This window comes from Odontesthes bonariensis, chromosome 8 (assembly GCF_027942865.1).
Source record: "Odontesthes bonariensis isolate fOdoBon6 chromosome 8, fOdoBon6.hap1, whole genome shotgun sequence".
Lineage (NCBI taxonomy): Eukaryota > Metazoa > Chordata > Actinopteri > Atheriniformes > Atherinopsidae > Odontesthes > Odontesthes bonariensis.
Window position 1 is genome coordinate 3,051,121 of NC_134513.1, and position 18,791 is coordinate 3,069,911.

At 44.6% G+C, this 18,791-nt stretch overlaps 1 protein-coding gene across 4 annotated transcripts in view; it reads left to right on the top strand.

Moving 5' to 3' along the window:
- Positions 1-15,500, top strand: part of tbc1d22a (TBC1 domain family, member 22a) — a 172,811-nt gene extending 157,311 nt beyond the window's left edge. For all 4 annotated transcript variants that reach the window (XM_075471316.1, XM_075471315.1, XM_075471319.1 and 1 more), the window contains exon 14: positions 12,142-15,500. In XM_075471316.1, the coding sequence (XP_075327431.1) occupies positions 12,142-12,270 (129 nt within the window). In that variant the 3' untranslated portion in view covers positions 12,271-15,500. The remainder of the gene's footprint in view (positions 1-12,141) is intronic.
- The last annotated feature ends 3,291 nt before the right edge of the window (positions 15,501-18,791 follow it).

An 18,791-nucleotide genomic window follows, 5' to 3' on the forward strand; every position in this document is an offset into this window, starting at 1 on the left:
TGGTTGGAGTTCTTTTATTTTTCTTTTATGGAATTTATTCGGTTAGAGTTCAGGAGGCTTCTGCGTGTTGAGCTGCTTCTCAGACGTTTATGTTGGGAGAGGACGGGTTCGTGCTGCTTCCAAACGGCGTGAAACTGCCAGAACTCACAGGCCTAATGGTTGTTGGTGAAGGGAGCAAGTGGTCAGATATCGACTGCTTGTGAACTTTGAAGAGGCATGAAAAGTGACACCAGTGGAGTGGAGCGTAAAATCTCACAGAGGAAACACAGACGGATGTTTTAGTTCTCATTCGGCTTTATCTGGTGCAGAATGAGTGAAAATTAGTTGTTCAGGTGGCAGAATTTCCTCCTTTTCTTTCTGTTTTGCTCATTAAAACCAGCAAAACAACTCGTGATGATGCTCTCATGATGTCATATTATTAGGGACGAGCTGTGAAACTGCAAGGACCCTATTGTAACTGTAAGAGTTATTCTTTTCTTCTTCTTTCTTTGCAAAAGGTGCTCGAAAACTCGAAATTTTGCAAGCACGATCTCGCTCATTGGCTCTGTAGCGCCCCCTACAATACTCAAAAATGGTCCCCACATTGGGGTTAGTTTCACGTGGGACGACGAAATTCGGTACACTCATTCATCATGCCCAGACGCACAAAAAAGTCTCTTGCTGCCATGGTCCCAGGTCCACAGGAAGGCGGCCATTTTGGATGGAATGTGAGTTTTGGTGCCATTTTTGACCGATTCCACACCTTGCATATGATCCAACTCGTCCTACAGATTTAATGCTACAGACTTCAAACTTGGCCAGGTTACTCTTAAGACATGGGGGGGAAAGATTCATGGAGAAACTTTTTCAAAACTTAAAGGGCGTGGCCGTGGCGACGCCATCACTCGCCACAAAAAATGAAGTCGCTTATAACTTCCACATACATTATCCAATCTGTCCCAAACTCCATACGGTGAATGCTGGACCCAGCATGAACGCGCTCATATAACATAGTGACATCCACCTTTAGCGCCATCTGCTGGTGGATGGAAGCGTCTCGTTTTTTTCCACACCTCGCATTTGATCAAACTCCTCCTACAGATTTAATGCTACAAGCTTCAAACTTGACCAGGTTACTCTTAAGCTATGGGGGAAAATCATGGAGAAACTTTTCCGAACTCTGAACGGTGTGGGCGTGGCCAGATTCCTGCTGCCCTTCCACCACCTTCCACAGCTGCTGCCCGGTTGCTCTCCCAGTTTTCTGGTTCTTAAACACATGCAGAGCCTTTAAAGAAGCGTGGAAACTATGCCCACAAACCGCTCTAACAAACGACTGGTCGTGAAATAGCTCATAAACCCATTTCATAACTCTGCCTGTGTGCTAATTGACGGTCACGAAGGATCGCTCCATTACATTTCACTTACTCGCCAGCCGAATTACCCAAAGTCACAGCCACCCTTCCCACATATTAATCCAACCTTTCCACAAGGGAACTTGGCTGCCGACTCTTTGCTTCCCCGCTCCCACGTTGGCACCCACTGTTTGCCAGAGTGCCCATTTTGTGTAATTATATGAACTACAGCAAGCTAATGGCCCCAGCAGAGCAGCAGCCTGGGCCCATTACACCTCAGGGTGCTGCAGAACACCATTAGCCCCGCCGGCAGCCTCTGTGAGCTCATGCAGATGTGTTGAAGGGGGTCGGGGGTGGACTGACACATGTCACAGAAAGCCAACGGTGACGACAGACAGTTTTCAGCCATGATGGCGTGTCCCGTCGAAGTGAGCGGCGCACCTGTCATCTCTCGTCATCTCTGTGGTTGACACAGCAGAAAAGACAACTTCGCTCGCATCGTTGTGCCAGCAAATGGACCGTTCAGTCGAATGAAGAGTTGCTTTAATTTCCTGTTTTATCCGTTCGTGTGTGCCTTCACTCGCCTCTGATCCCACAACATGATTCAGGCACAGAATAAGCAGAATCTCAGGCAGGGGCGTTGCCAGGCATATAAGTTATTCCCCTGATTGAGTAGCCTTTTAAACAAGCCTACCCACATTTTACCCATTTATAATGCCTAAGGTAGTTTAGTAAATAGGCTATAACAGGCAGGATAGGATATTGTCTCGCGTTTTTCATCTGCCGTGGAACCAGACGCTGTTTAAGCCCAAATGCAAACGTTGTGTGTTTAGTGTAAGAACAGTGGCCTATAGGTAGGCAACAACAGAGAAAACAAATCTCTCACCTCCCTCCACTTCACTCTCAGTTCTCCTTGCTCCTTCTGACTCTGTAAGAATTTCCTGATGTCCATGACCGCGATGACATCAATCCATCAATGTGTAGAGGTTCATACAGCCAACTACGCTTCGATTGGCCCAATGTGTGGCTACTATCCGATAAAAATGATGTGCGGGCCGCAGAGTCTTTCCTTCCAACTCTGATTTTGCGCTACGCGTCACACACGATCCATTCGCTGAACATGCACAGACACACCCAAAGCCTGTGAATACAACCTCTACACTTCACTCTTTGGTAGACCTGTGCAGCATTAAAGGAGGTTACGTGGTTGAAAGAGGGAAAATCGTGTAATCGTTACAGGGGCCCAACGCATTTTTACAGGGGCCCAACGCATTTTTACAGGGGCCCAACGCATTTTTACAGGGGCCCAACGCATGTTTACAGGGGCCCAACGCATGTTTACAGGGGCACAAGGCATGTTTACAGGGGCACAAGGCATGTTTACAGGGGCACAGCGCATGTTTACAGGGGCACAACGCATTTTTACAGGGGCACAACGCATTTTTACAGGGGCCCAACGCATGTTTACAGGGGCCCAACGCATGTTTACAGGGGCACAAGGCATGTTTACAGGGGCCCAACGCACGTTTACAGGGGCCCAACGCATGTTTACAGGGGCACAAGGCATGTTTACAGGGGCCCAACGCATGTTTACAGGGGCACAAGGCATGTTTACAGGGGCACAACGCGTGTTTACAGGGGCACAACGCGTGTTTACAGGGGCACAAGGCATGTTTACAGGGGCACAACACATGTTTACAGGGGCACAACGTATGTTTACAGGGGCACCATGCATGTTTACAGGGGCCCAATGTATGTTTACAGGGGCACCATGCATGTTTACAGAGGCCCAACGTATGTTTACAGGGGCACCATGCATGTTTACAGGGGCCCAATGTATGTTTACAGGGGCACCAGGCATGTTTACAGGGGCACAACGCATGTTTACAGGGGCACAACGCATGTTTCGTCTCTGCAGCCGTCACCCCGTTCAATTTCCCCAGAAAGAGCATCATCTCCGAGCCTATTGATGATCTGCTTTCCCTTGTGTATCAGTAGCCATTAACCACTTAAAGCCTCGCCAACCGTATAAGGCGGCGAGCTAATTGCCTCCTTCTTCCTCGGTCTGTGTGCGTGCTGCACAGTGATGATGCATCCGTGTTCTGTTGGTGTTGTGGGATGAACCGACCGCCCACACATGCATCCAGACACACATTTGGTCACGCTTGTTCCTTCCAGTCGCCGTGTCATCTCGCTCATTGATTCCTTCCTGAAACGCAGGCTGTAACCAGCGTGCACTCCTGGTTTCTGTTTACTTCCACGCTGCTCACGCTCAGCTGCAGGCTCCCAGCGTGGACCGCTGCTACCTGTGTGAAGCGGCCTGAGTGCTGCGTGTGATTAAATGGTGTTAAAGTCCTTAGCCCGGCACAAGTGAGAGCCAGCAGATGGTTCGGATGCAGAAATATGCTCTTAATGAAGCTCCTCCGTCACTGCGGGAGCGCCGGTGTGCGTCGCCTGTTTGTTCTTTCGGCTGCAGGCGCCACTTGATCAGACGGCGGTCGGTCCTCCTGCAGCTCAGCATTAGTCCCTAAGGTTGATGCAGCAGCTCACGGTGAATTTCATCCCAACTGCTTCCCCATTTGTGTGGAGGTGGAGCGAGGCAGCATGGAGGACATCTCGCTGTTCCAAAAACCCGCCTCAGATTTTAATCTGCAGAGCTGGAATCTGACATCTTAGGCCTCCAAAAAGAGCGTGTTGACAGTAATCGTGGCGTGCTGATGCTGATTTACCTTCTGGGGACGGTTGTAATGTGTCTCGTTCATGTGTCGGCACGCAGAAAAGGTTCAGAAGCATGACTCATGATAAAGTAGCTTTGGATTATTAAACAATGTAAATGTACTTTATTTTTACAAACAATCGGTGTACCAAAGTGCTTTACAGCAGGTAATAAATAAAGAGAAGAAGAAGTAAAAACAATAAAAGAACAGTGAAAGCAATAAAATACAACAAAATCGATTAAGATAAAATAAGATAAAAGTGTCGTCATGCTACTGGGTATTAAAGCCATCCTAAATAAGCAGGTTTTTAGCCCAGATCTGAAGAGGCCCAGGTCAGAAATAAGACTCAGCTGGACGGGGGGCTTATTCCAGAGCCTGGGGGCAGCTTTGGGAAAAGGCTCGCTCACCCCAGGGTTTGTATTCTGACCTGGGCACTTCCAGCAGAAACTGATCTGCTGACCTCAGAGCTCTACCAGGACTGTTAAAAGCTCAGATAAATACGACGGGGCGAGGCCGTTAAGAGCTTTAAAACAGGAAGCCGATGGAGGGAGTTAAGAACAGGAGTGATGTGCACACGTCTGTTGGTGTTGGTTAAAGACGGGCAGCAGCGTTCTGCACCAGCTGAAGGCGGCTGAGAGAAGACTGGGAGACGCCCACATAAAGACCATTAAAACAGTCTGACCTTCAACTTATTAGGATGGCTTTCTCAAGGTCATGACGACTTAAAAACATTTTAACTTTGGCCAGGAGACGCAGCTGGAAGAAACTAGTCCCGACGACATTGTTAATTTGTTTGTCCGACCTCAGATCAAAGGTCAAAGGTCACTCCCAGATCTCTGACGGTACAAAAGCATTTCAAACAGTTCACTTCTTAGCGACAGAAAAGGGCTTCGTGATAAACGAAGCGACCCCAAATGATGGCGAGATCAAGAAGAAATTGAATAAGCTATAAAAAATACAAAGAGATCAGAACGGATGCTGAAAACACTCCTCAAACCGGGAGGCTGGCTCCGGGTGAACAGGGCTGTAAATAACGTTTCCTTTTGCATACCTGTCAGTGTCGGTAACACCTTATCGGCCTGGATGGGCCCTTGGAAGCATTTAAAGCCTCTTTTTCCTTTGACAGCAAATTTCAACAGATTTTTCCAGCTAATCATCTGCGACAGCCGTGATTTTTTTTGGCTGTTTGACAGCTTTTCTCTGAAGTTTATTTCCGCCGTTAAGCAGAGGCTGAACCCAGCTGCTGACCTCACACCATCAAAACAACAGCAGAGGTGGGCAGAGTAGCCAAAAAAGTGCACTCAAGTAAAAGTACCGTTACTTCAGAATAATATGACTCAAGTAAAAGTAAAAAGTAGTCATCCAAATAATTACTTGAGTAAGAGTAATAAAGTGCTTGGTGAAAAAACTACTCGAGTACTGAGTAACTGTTGAGTAACGTCTGATTTATTTGTTAACACAAGCATTCAATCAGACAAAAATACTAAATAATCATCTTTAGGCCAATTAGAGTTCATCCAATTGATAAATGAATTAAATTGAATTAATAAATTACAAAATAGCTTAAATTAAAGTACTAAAAGGTAAATACTCGTACTTGTACTCGGTTTTAATGAGCCTATTTTTTCCTCTCAGGCAGGATTAGGTTGAGGCTTACTGAACCTTTTCCACGTTATATTTCCAGGACGCTCAGCCCGGGGCTGTAAAGTACGGGGGGGGGGGGGGGGGGGGGGTAGGGGTACATGGCGTGTCGCCCCAGGCTTCCAGGACCGCAGGGTAATGCACATGTTCGCCCTCCAACCTCGTTCCGTCAGCTGCTTTTTTAATAACTCTCTAATTCGTGTATCCTCCTCTGTAACCGGCTCCAGCTTTGTTCTGTTAAACGAACAAACCTGTCAGTGAATCATGTTCGGCGGTTCAAACGTTGGTATTAAACGCACTGTGCAGTTTCCATACTGCATACTACATACTACATACTGCATACTACATACTGCATACTACATACTACATACTGCATACTACATACTGCATACTGCATACTACATACTGCATACTACATACTACATACTGCATACTGCATACTACATACTACATACTACATACTGCATACTGCATACTACATACTACATACTACATACTGCATACTACATACTGCATACTACATACTGCATACTACATACTGCATACTGCATACTACATACTACATACTGCATACTACATACTGCATACTACATACTGCATACTGCATACTACATACTACATACTGCATACTACATACTGCATACTGCATACTACATACTACATACTGCATACTACATACTACATACTACATACTGCATACTACATACTGCATACTACATACTGCATACTGCATACTACATACTACATACTGCATACTACATACTACATACTACATACTGCATACTACATACTGCATACTACATACTGCATACTGCATACTACATACTGCATACTACATACTGCATACTACATACTGCATACTACATACTGCATACTGCATACTACATACTTCCATACTTCATACTGCATACTGCATACTATATACTACATACTTCCATACTGCATACTGCATACTATATACTGCATACTGCATACTACATACTACATACTGCATACTGCATACTACATACTACATACTGCATACTGCATACTACATACTGCATACTACATACTGTATACTACATACTGCATACTGCATACTACATACTACATACTGCATACTGCATACTACATACTGCATACTACATACTTCATTCTACATGCTACATACTGCATGCTACATTCTACATACTACATGCTACATACTACATACTGCATACTACATACTGCATACTACATTCTGCATACTACATGGTACATACTGCATACTACATACTACATGCTACATTCTACATACTACATGCTACATACTACATACTGCATACTACATACTGCATACTACATACTGCATACTGCATACTACATACTGCATACTACATACTTCATTCTACATGCTACATACTGCATGCTACATACTACATACTACATGCTACATACTGCATACTACATTCTGCATACTACATGGTACATACTGCATACTACATACTACATGCTACCTACTGCATACTACATACTGCATACTGCATACTATATACTGCATACTGCATACTTTATACTGCATACTGCATACTACATACTGCATACTGCATACTACATACTATATACTGCATACTGCATACTGCATACTACATACTGCATACTATATACTACATACTGCATACTGCATACTACATACTGCATACTGCATACTGCATACTACATACTTCCATAAAAAGTTAAAAGCTTGTTTTGAGTCTGATTACATCTTCTCTCCTGAATCTTTGCTTTATTTGATCTTTTTATCGCAGTTAAACTAAGTGAGTTTGAAAAGGGAATAAAACCTGCCCGTGAATCATGTTCGGCGGTTCATACGTTGGCGTTAAACGCGGCACGCCGTGCTCCTCCTGTACACGCACGTTTGTCTTGTTTGGATCTGAAATGTGAGAGGCTGAATACAGATGAGAGGAAGCTGGATCCTGATGGGTTCCCTCGTCTTCCTGAACCGAGTCGGGCGCCACCGGGTCAGCGTCTCCGGGTCAGCCGCCACGCTGTTGTGTTCTCAGCTTGTGGAGTTAATAAGCGACTCCTTCTTCTGGTGGAAAATTGAAATAAAATCCTGTTTCATGTCTGAAAAACACTGGAGGCCGAATTATTTTAGCTTTTTTTTTTTTTTTTTTCTTATCGGAGCTACCTCCCGACCCGAGTATTCCGACCGGGTTTGAGCACATTTTCAGAGGCCCGAAGCTCATAAAAGTCAGTCAATAAAGTATTTAACAGCTACTTTCTTTGCTTAGCTAAGAAAAATAACACATTTCTGAATCCAGCCCGTGCCAAAGCTGAGGATTCACCTCTAAGTTATTCAGGAGACGGGTGGGTGAAGCACAGCCTGATGGGTGAAATCCGGCTTGGACGGCAGTTTTTTTTCACTTTAATTAGTTCCAGCCTTAAGCGGAATACAAATGCATTTTGTTGAGCAGTGGCCAGGGTCGTCTCACCGGCTCATTAAAGAGCGAGCACAGAAGGAAAATTAATGGAGCCAAACACCTTTAGTTGAACACGCGGGAGGCCAGGCTCATGCTGGTGGAAGCGTAGCCGCTTAAAGATTCGTGCGGTTTCCATTCTCTCTGCACAAAGTGAGAGTTTAAACGCTTTCACCTGGGCAGGTTAGCCTCCTCTCAGGTGGGAGTCGGGCGAGTGTGTCGTCTTTCCGTGTGATTATCAGCGCCGTGATTGGCTGTAAACCCCGTTGTCACGGCGATGATTCCAGCCTTGATGATGGAGGCTCCCGGGACGCGTCTCCCTGCTAACCGGCCTCATTCTCCTGTGAGAGGGAGCCATTAGTCGGGCGGATTGAGCTCCTGCATGTGTGTGCTGCTGGTGTCCGTCTCTTTACTTACAGACTAATGTACCGAATTGTTCTTGACATTTTATCCTTTCTTTCCAGACTCCCCCCCCCACATACCCTGAACCTTTCCATCTTTATTGCCCCTCGTCTCACAGCTGTTACACTCTCAGAAATAGGCGTACAGTACGAGTCCTTTTTTGTCCCCTGAGGTACAATCTATACCAATGTACCCCCTAGGGTTAATTATTGGACCTAAAGGTACATATATGTACCTTTTTTAAGGGTCCAAAAAGGTACATACTACATACTGCATACTATTCAATTCAATTCAATTAATTTTTATTTATATAGCGCCAAATACAACAAATGTCATCTCAAGGCACTTAGATAATAAAGTCCAATTCAAGCCAATTGGAATTCAATTAATTGTAATCATAATTATTCATAAAATAATCCAATTCGTTCATATAGAGCCAATTCAAAAACAATTTCCTAGCTAAGGAAACCAACAGATTGCACTGGAACTTTGTTTTCAGTCCACACACTACATACTGCACACTACATACTGCACACTACATACTGCATACTTCACAGTGCATACTGCATACTACATACTGTATACGACATACTGCATACTTCATAAGCCGCTTTCGGACTGTAGGAACCTTTGGCAGTTCTAATAACCTTATAATCCGCGGGGCCGTTTTCTCCCGTGTTCGGACATACAGGAACTCGGGGCTTTCTCCCTTAGTTCCTATAACTATTTAGCTCCTTCTCCGAGGTCGGGTCTTTTCATAGTTCTATAGAACGAATCTAACGGAGGTGTGTGGTGGTCGGTAGCTACGCCCCATGTCATGCTATCACGGCTGAAATGTTTCCTCATATGACACAGACACAACCGGCGTGTTTAATAAGTTAAACTTACACTTTGTCTCCTTTGTCTGCGGCGCTCTGCTCTCCTTTCTTCCTTCATGAAATAAAAAAGTATCTCCTGACTCTCTCTTTGAGCTCTTCCAGCCTCGATATTAGACGCCTGATGTGATCGTCCATGATTAGTATCACCATCATGCAGACCATAAACACAGTGGCCTCCCCGCTCTCCATATTAGCTTCTTGGTGGTGTTTTTTCTACTCTCCTTACTTTTACCGTATTGTTTTGTGTTTGAATGTAGCGCTAAACGGCTAACGGCTAACACGTCACTGAAGCAGACGGCTGCGCGCGGCGCATCAGTCCCTATCAGGTCCCGACTCATGTGCGAATGCAGACTGAAACAGTTCCGCTGGGGAAGGACAGTTATCAGAACGAAATTCGAGGAGGGTAGTTCTGATAACTACTTTCTTAGAACGGTCTGTCCGAAAGCGGCTATAGTGCATACTGCATACTGAATACTGCATACTACATACTGCATACTACATACTGCATACTACATACTACATACTGCATACTACATACGACATACTTCATACTGCATACTACATACTACATACTACATACTGCATACTACATACTACATACTGCATACTACATACGACATACTTCATACTGCATACTACATACTGCATACTACATACTGCATACTACATACTGCATACTACATACGACATACTTCATACTGCATACTACATACTACATACTACATACTGCATACTACATACTACATACTACATACTACATACTGCATACTACATACGACATACTTCATACTGCATACTACATACTTCATACTGCATACTACATACTACATACTGCATACTACATACTACATACTGCATACTACATACTACATACTGCATACTACATACTGCATACTACATACTGCACACTACATACTGCATACTGCATACTTCATACTACATAGTGCATACTGCATACTGTATACGACATACTGCATACTACATAGTGCATACTACATACTGTATACGACATACTGCATACTACATACTGCATACTACATACGACATACTTCATACTTTATATTGCATACTACATACTGCATACTACATACTACATACTGCATACTACATACTGCACACTACATACTGCATACTGCATACTTCATACTACATAGTGCATACTACATACTGTATACGACATACTGCATACTAAGTACTGCATACTACATACGACATACTTCATACTGCATACTACATACTGCATACTACATACTACATACTACATACTGCATACTACATACTGCATACTACATACTGCACACTACATACTGCATACTTCATACTACATAGTGCATACTGCATACTGTATACGACATACTACATACTACATACTGCATACTACATACTGCATACTACATACTACATACTGCATACTACATACTGTATACGACATACTGCATACTACATACTTCATACTGCATACTACATACTGCATACTGCATACTACATACGACATACTGCATACTACATACTACATACGACATACTGCATACTGCATACTACATACGACATACTGCATACTACATACTGCATACTACATACTGCATACGACATACTGCATACGACATACTGCATACTACATACTACATACTGCATACTACATACTGCATACTACATACTGCATACTACATACTGCATACTACATACTGCATACTACACACTGCATACTTCATACTACATACTACATACGACATACTGCATACTACATACTGCATACTACATACTACATACTACATACTGCATACTGCATACGACATACTGCATACGACATACTGCATACTACATACTACATACTGCATACTACATACTGCATACGACATACTTTATACTACATACTACATACTGCATACTACATACTGCATACTACATACTGCATACTACACACTACATACTACATACTACATACTGCATACTTCATACTACACACTACACACTACATACTACATACTACATACTGCATACTGCATACTTCATACTACATACTACACACTACATACTACATACTACATACTGCATACTTCATACTACATACTACACACTACATACTACATACTACATACTGCATACTTCATACTACATAGTGCATACTGTATACGACATACTGCATACTGCATACGACATACTGCATACTACATACTGCATACTACATACTGCATACTACATACTACATACTGCATACTACATACTGCATACTACATACTACATACTTCATACTACATACTGCATACTACATACTGCATACTACATACTGCATACTACATACTGCATACTACATACTACATACTGCATACTACATACTGCATACTACATACTACATACTGCATACTTCCATAAAAAGTTAAAAGCTTGTTTTGAGTCTGATTACATCTTCTCTCCTGAATCTTTGCTTTATTTGATCTTTTTATCGCAGTTAAACTAAGTGAGTTTGAAAAAGGAATAAAACCTGAAGCCCAAACTGTGTTTTTTTGTCACCTAAGTAAAAATCGAAGGAAACTGAACCCACTGAGTCTAAGTGTAACTCTGCAGAGTAAAACTGCAGCAGCCACCGCCTGCAGAGTCATCTTCTTTCCTCTTTAATATTGATCAGCTGCAGATTTCTCCTCTTTTTTCCCTCGTTTTTCAGATCTGATTCTGCTGCTCTGCCTCTTTCCATTTAGCCTTTCTTCTAAATATTTGTTCTCTCTCTCAACTCCAGGGCCTGATGATCCTCCTGCAGAACCTTCCCACGATGCACTGGGGCAACGAGGAAGTGAGCGTGCTGCTGGCGGAAGCCTACAGGTTGAAGTTTGCCTTTGCTGATGCACCCAACCATTACAAGAGATGATGCCCTCCTCCTCCTCTCTCTGCTCCTCCCCTCCAGATGTTGGCTGGACTTTCAGGCCTCTGCACGGAGGGACTTTTCCCCCTTTCTTAACCTTCCTTTTGCCCATATTTCCACTGGGCCTTTCAGCTACTAAGAGATTTAAATCAAAGACTGACCGAGAGGACGTTGCGGTGTAGCATTCTAACACGATGATGGCTGGAGCCTTTTTTTAAATGATTTCTCTGTGATGAGCTCTGCTGAACGTGCACTCCCTGCAGTCCTCCGGCCTGGTGCAGGACTTCTGGGCGCCGTCTGGGGTCCGGCTCAGAAAAATGTTCCTTCCTGCTCGCTTCCACCGCGGCGACATGTTTGTTTTTGTTTCCCCCAGTGCAACGACGCTGAAGGAGCGTGACCCGGGACGCAGCTACAGGAAAGCTGCCTCCTACTGTAAAGCACACGCACGCCTTTGAGCTACGAGGTCGCAGGTCAGGAGAAGAAGGGCTGCGTCCCGTCATCAGCTCCTCTCTGAACAAACTGTAGGACTACCTCAGAACTGACCGTAACATATTTTTATATCGTGTCACGTGCAGAGAGGGAATAATAACGCGCCGACTCACAAAAGAAATAATTAAGAAACCATGCCTTTTTAAAAAAATCCAAATTCTAAACTTTGCCTTATTCAGTAAAGGTTCAAAGCTGAGATACGGAGGCGCATGATGTGGCGGTGGTGTGTAAAAGTGTAAAACATGGAGGGAGTGGAGCCCGCAGACAGCCAGGATCAACAGCCGGGGAGTCTCACCCACGATGCCTTCGTTGTTCGCGACTTCTAACGTTTTAAATGCTGGATCCATAGCGGTCTGTGCGCTGTGAACCATGCAGACTTTCCCAGAAACACGGCCATAAAGCACCCAGTAATCATGCTGTAACACGTGACGCTAATGCTAATGCTAAGGCTGGGACATTAATGAGGCAAATCCAGAATCCAGTGAATTTTCCTGTGGAGTAGTGAAGCTTTGACTTTACTGTTAGCTGCTGTTAGCTACTGTTAGCTGCTGTTCGCTACTTAGCTACTGTTAGCAACTGTTAGCTACTGTTAGCTGCTGTTCGCTACTTACCGAATGTTAGTTACTGTTAGCTGTTGTTCGCTACTTAGCTACTGTTAGCTACTGTTCGCTACTTACCGACTGTTAGCTACTGTTAGCTATTTACCGAGTGTTAGCTACTGTACACTACTGTTAGCTACTGTTCGCTATTTACCGACTGTTAGCTACTGTTCGCTATTTACCGACTGTTAGCTACTGTTCGCTACTTACCGACTGGTAGCTACTGTTAGCTGCTGTTCGCTACTTAGCTACTGTTAGCTACTGTTCGCTACTTAGCTAATGTTCGCTACTGTTAGCTGCTGTTCGCTACTGTTAGCTACTGTTCGCTACTTAGCTACTGTTAGCTACTGTTCAGTTCTTAGCTACTGTTCGCTACTTAGCAACTGTCTGCTACTTACCGACTGTTAGTTACTGTTAGCTACTGTTCGCTAGTTAGCTACTGTTAGCTGCTGTTAACAATGCTTCCGGTTCTTCTCTCTCATATCAAAGCAAAACCGACTTATCAACTAACCAAATCGATGCAGAATCAAACTGGGAATCTGGATGCTACCGGGCGCCGCTGATGGAAAACATGATGGAAGGAAACTGAGTCCTAGCTTAAGATGCGTGTGACACGTTAGCTTCTGTTTGTACTGGACCGGCTCAACAAATAATCCTCCACAATCGTTTCTTTAGTTTGCTTTAAAAAGTGTGGCATTAGCCCAAAGTTAGCGGCGCCATATTGGTGTGATGCTGGAAGCACGTGACGCGGTGGGATCATCAGACATTCGTGACATAACTGAAGGCGTCGGCAGCCTCCTGTTGCGAGCGTAGGTGTGTGAAGCAGAGAGGGGGGGGGGGTGCTTTTTCTGTCTTTTCTCAGAGCTTTGATCACACGCTGGGGTTTTTCTTTCCTTTTCCATCCTCTCCGACAGTGGAAAGCGGCTCTTAATTTAAAAGTCTGCAGCCTTTCTTCTCCTCCTTGTTTTGTATGAGATATATTCTTTCAATCAGCATTTTTTAAAGATTCTTCTTTTAGGTTTTACTTTTTTTTTCTTTTTTTTTACCCATACGTACGTTTACGTTTAAGCTGTGCCTGACTCTGGAGACGCCATCCTGCTCATGTCTTGACGTTTTTTGAAGTTGCCATAAAATGAATTCTTTTTCGCTGTGCAAACCTTCTCTTCATGAGCTCTTTAAATGTTCTCTGGGCATTTACTTCAGATTGAGAGCCGGGCTGATAATCAGCTGAAATGTGTGAGACGGGGCGTTTATCTGCTCCAACACAAGGTACAAAAAGCAAAGTCTTAAGCTCTGAATAAGTTGCACAACGTTAACTAACTCTGTGAGTTGGTCCAGAAGGAAATGCCTGTTGGTTCCAGCAGAAGAGAGCAAACCTTGAGGTTAGCTTGTTGGCGCATTAGCAGGGACACGTAGCTTTAGCCTCCGCCTTCGGGCACCGAATCGTGGCCCATTTTTTTGCAGATTCTTATCCGTTCACTGGGATTAGCAGCAGCTGATTTAACCTGCTCGTCACTGCTGATGAGATCTGCAGATCATCTCTGCCAGGCTCCTGGAGGCGTCACCGATGGAGAGTTTGACAGGAAAGAGCCAAATTATTGTTCCATTTATCCCCCAAAGTTCAGTTGCCTTAATGCACAGATGCGTATTGATGTGAGTGTGTGTGAGAGACGCTCGTGGGCAAAGTTTTCAGCATCAGAAACGGGATGCTGCTCCATTGTTGCCGTGATGCTGGCTGCAGTAATTTCCCTTTGACAAGAATCAGCCGCCCACTCGCACGTCTGTGCAATGAGCTGATTTAATGAACAAAAATCATCACTTGCTACCAAACCGAAATGAGCCCGCCACCGTCTCTCAGCACACGCGCACGTCTCCATGGTGACGGGTGACATCGCTCTCAGCTTCATTCTTCAGGCAGGTTTTTCCTAAAGTAACACCTCCGGCTGCTTTTTTTTTTTCGTTTCTCCTCGAGTAGATTTAGCCGGAAAAACCCAGCTGGAAATCCTCCCCTGGTGTCCTTTAAAGAAGCCTAATAATGCTGATGCTGATTGTGCGGCTGACAGGAGGAAGAAGCGCTTCTGGAATCTAAAGATGTGTACAGAAACAGAAAATGTGTAAATAGAAAGTGTAAATAAATCCTATATATGACAAAAGTGCTTTGGACACGGTCATGTGTGTGTCTGTGTTTTCTGTGAGCATGTCGGATGGAGCAGCATGGGAAGCAATGAAGGCGTTACTACACCCGGGTAACCGTGGGTAACCCGCGGCGACGAGCAGGTAAACACTTCCTGTCTGATCCCTCTGGAGGCAGTCGCAGCTTCGTAATGAGACGTTTCTTTCTCCCCGTTTGTGTGTTTTCAAAGGACGAGGAAGGAAGAAAGAGCGAGCGCCCACCTGCGTGCACGTGCGCGTGCACGTACGAGCGCGCCGGCGCAGCGGCGGCCCACAGTCGAAGCTCCCTCTTGCTCTCGTTAGGCTGACTGATGTTCACACAGGCAGCCAATTATGGAGTGCCGGCCACTGAGGACTCCAGTCACTTCATGGGAAATTAAAAATACATTAAAACCAACAATGGTCGCAGGGAGGCGCCTGCTCGTGCACGTGAGCGTGCACACGCACGCACACACACACACACACACACACACACACACACACACACACACACGTGAGCGTGCACGGAGAATGAAAGACGGAAGAGTTGCCAGCAAAGAACCAGCTGGAGCTCACTGTGCAGCTAAAGAGATGAGGCGCGATGATTAGCATGATCAACTGTTCCTTTCCCCACGAGGCTTTCTTCTTCTCCTTCTTCTTCTTCTGTTCATATTTCAGCGCCGTGTTGCTCTTATTGTGTCAGCCTTTGCACTTTACCACCCGCCGGCCTTTAAACTCTCCATTTACAAGCCTTTAAAGCCGTGCTTGGCGGTACCGTTCAAGGACCCAAACTGGCACTTAAAGCACTTAAGGAGCCCCAAAATGCATTCCGAAAATGCCATAAAAGCTGTATTTTAAACAGGACCTTGATAAAAATGACATAACTGTATTCATCAGACCTGTCTTAGCAATTTTGGGCCTCGCAGAGAGTGTTAGAGGCCCAAAATTCAATGGGAAAATGGATTGAAAAGCACTTAACGAGCTTCTAAATGCATTTTGAAAATGCCATAAAAGCTGTATTTTCAACGGGACCTTGATAAAAATTGCAAATGTCTTGCATTTTGGGCCACGCAGTGGGCCTCGCAATGGGAAAATCGATTGAAAAGCACTTAACGAGCCCCAAAATGCAATTTGAAAATGCAATATAAGCTGTATTTTAAACAGGACCTTGATAAAAATGACATGGCTGTCTACAGCAGACGTGTCCTCTGTATTTTGGGCCTCGCGGAGGTCAATGTTTCCTCTGCGAGGCCCAAAATTCAATGGAAAAATCGATTGAAAAGCCAAAAATGCCAAAAAACTCTCCTATTTTGGAGTTCTCATAACTCAGCCATACGACATCACAGAGACCTCATTCAAAGTTTATATGTGACAGGAGACTCAACTTCAACTGAAATAAACAGTTTGTTGATAGGTTGGGCAGTAGATTGGCATCCATCAAAATTTCTTCAGAAATGGGCCCCACCTGAGATTTACACACTTGTTTTCCTTCACGGTCCGGAGCCACTGAGCTGGAATTAGTCATTAAAAGCAGAATTCCTCTCACAAAAAAGTAGTTTGGAGATCAGAGAAACCTCGAGCCTGATAAGTTTCTGTGTAACGCGATCATTGATGCCTGATCACACCTGTTTTTATCTCCTGAGACGTTCATGACTGCAGCCCCAGATGCACACGGTTCAGTTAAACATAATGATCCTTTAACAGGTGCTGACGCTGTAGAAAAAGGCTGAAACCAGAAATATTGCTTTAATCCAGCTGTTTATGTACAGCTAGCTAAAAACGTGATAAATGTAAGAGGTTGAGCTGTTTTTAGAGGAGACTCGGGGTGTTTTTACGGATAAAAAGTCGTGTAAATGTTTAGGTGAAGTTGATGTTTCCACTTCCTGTTCTTTGGGTGAAGCCTGGCAGGAAGTCTGGATGTTAGTTGGTAAAACTTTGAGCGTTAATCGTGGCTTTAAGGCAGCTTTATGAGCTGTGTGCACAGAGAGGCGACTTCCTGTAGTCTGCAGACGGCTCGATGAAAAGCCAAACTTTCAGTGTTGATTTGTTTAAAAAGCTTCATCCCTAACTCGGCTTATTTCTCTTCCTGCTCACCTCAAAGTGATTTTATTCACAGAAAGCTTTCACCCATTAGTGCAGCTACACTTTGTCGGCCTTCAACGCTTCATTTGATGCTGATGTCTGCGTTGTCTTGGCTTCCATTATCGCAGTTTCCTTCTGATTTCTCAGCCAGTGAGCGGCTCGGTCCAACACCGGCACAGCGGGCTGAAAAGATGGCGGCATGTGGCAGGGAGTCGACCAGCTGATGGGCATTTAGCAGCTGCTTATCACACACAAATAAAACCCAACATCTTTCACACGTTAGCTCCAGCGTAACACTGTTATTTCACTGATTAAAAGCATGAACTCCACTTGAACTCTTTCTGCAAAGAGCTGATCTGATCCGTCTGTCGGCTGTTTAACTTTCAGCCGCTCAGAGCTTACTGTCAGTAACCGGGATTTTTACGCAGGTGGAGAGAAACTCCAGAGGTTTGAGTCATTTTTACTTATTTATCTTACGGCTGCTTACTCGTCACATCGAGCTGAGCTCCGATCAGATCTGCTCATCGACGAGCGTCGCTGAGTTCATCTCCTCGCCCGTCGTGTTCAGACGGATATTATCCCTGCTTGAGAAAACACTTTCTTCTGATTCATTTCAGTGTATTTTTCCTTCTTTCCATCCTCTGACGGCAGCTTCACTCGGTTTTATTTAACGATAAACGCACCGGTTGCTAAGTCGACTCACTTTTGGGTTCCAGTACAGATGTTCCTGAGTCTGACAAACGGTTTTATCCTCCTTAATAAGGGCAGAATGCTCCGGCATGGATTATTCATGTGGTGCTGATGCCGCTGTTTGCTCAGCAGCTGCAGGCCACTGAAGCACCTTTTTCTTTCTCAAAAACTCCCCACCTGCCAAACTTATGATGCTGAGTCACACTCTGACAGCTTTAAAAGCTGCATCGAGCCGTTCTGAGCCGTCCTGAGCTGAATCCGGTCTCTCATTCAGTCCCTGTATGACGGACCTCCAACAGGCTGCAGATATCTCTCAGAGCGGAGTGACGGGAACTGGCAGGTTCGACACGTTAAATGTGACAGAAATTGAACGCCATCTGTTGAAAGCTGATGTCATTAGCAGCTGAATGGGTCCTCTTGGGTCCTCTTGGGTCCTCTGGGTCCTCCTAATGGGGGTTTCTACACCAGGGGGCAGTCGAATGGTCAGGTCAATGTTTCCTCTGCGAGGCCCAAAAT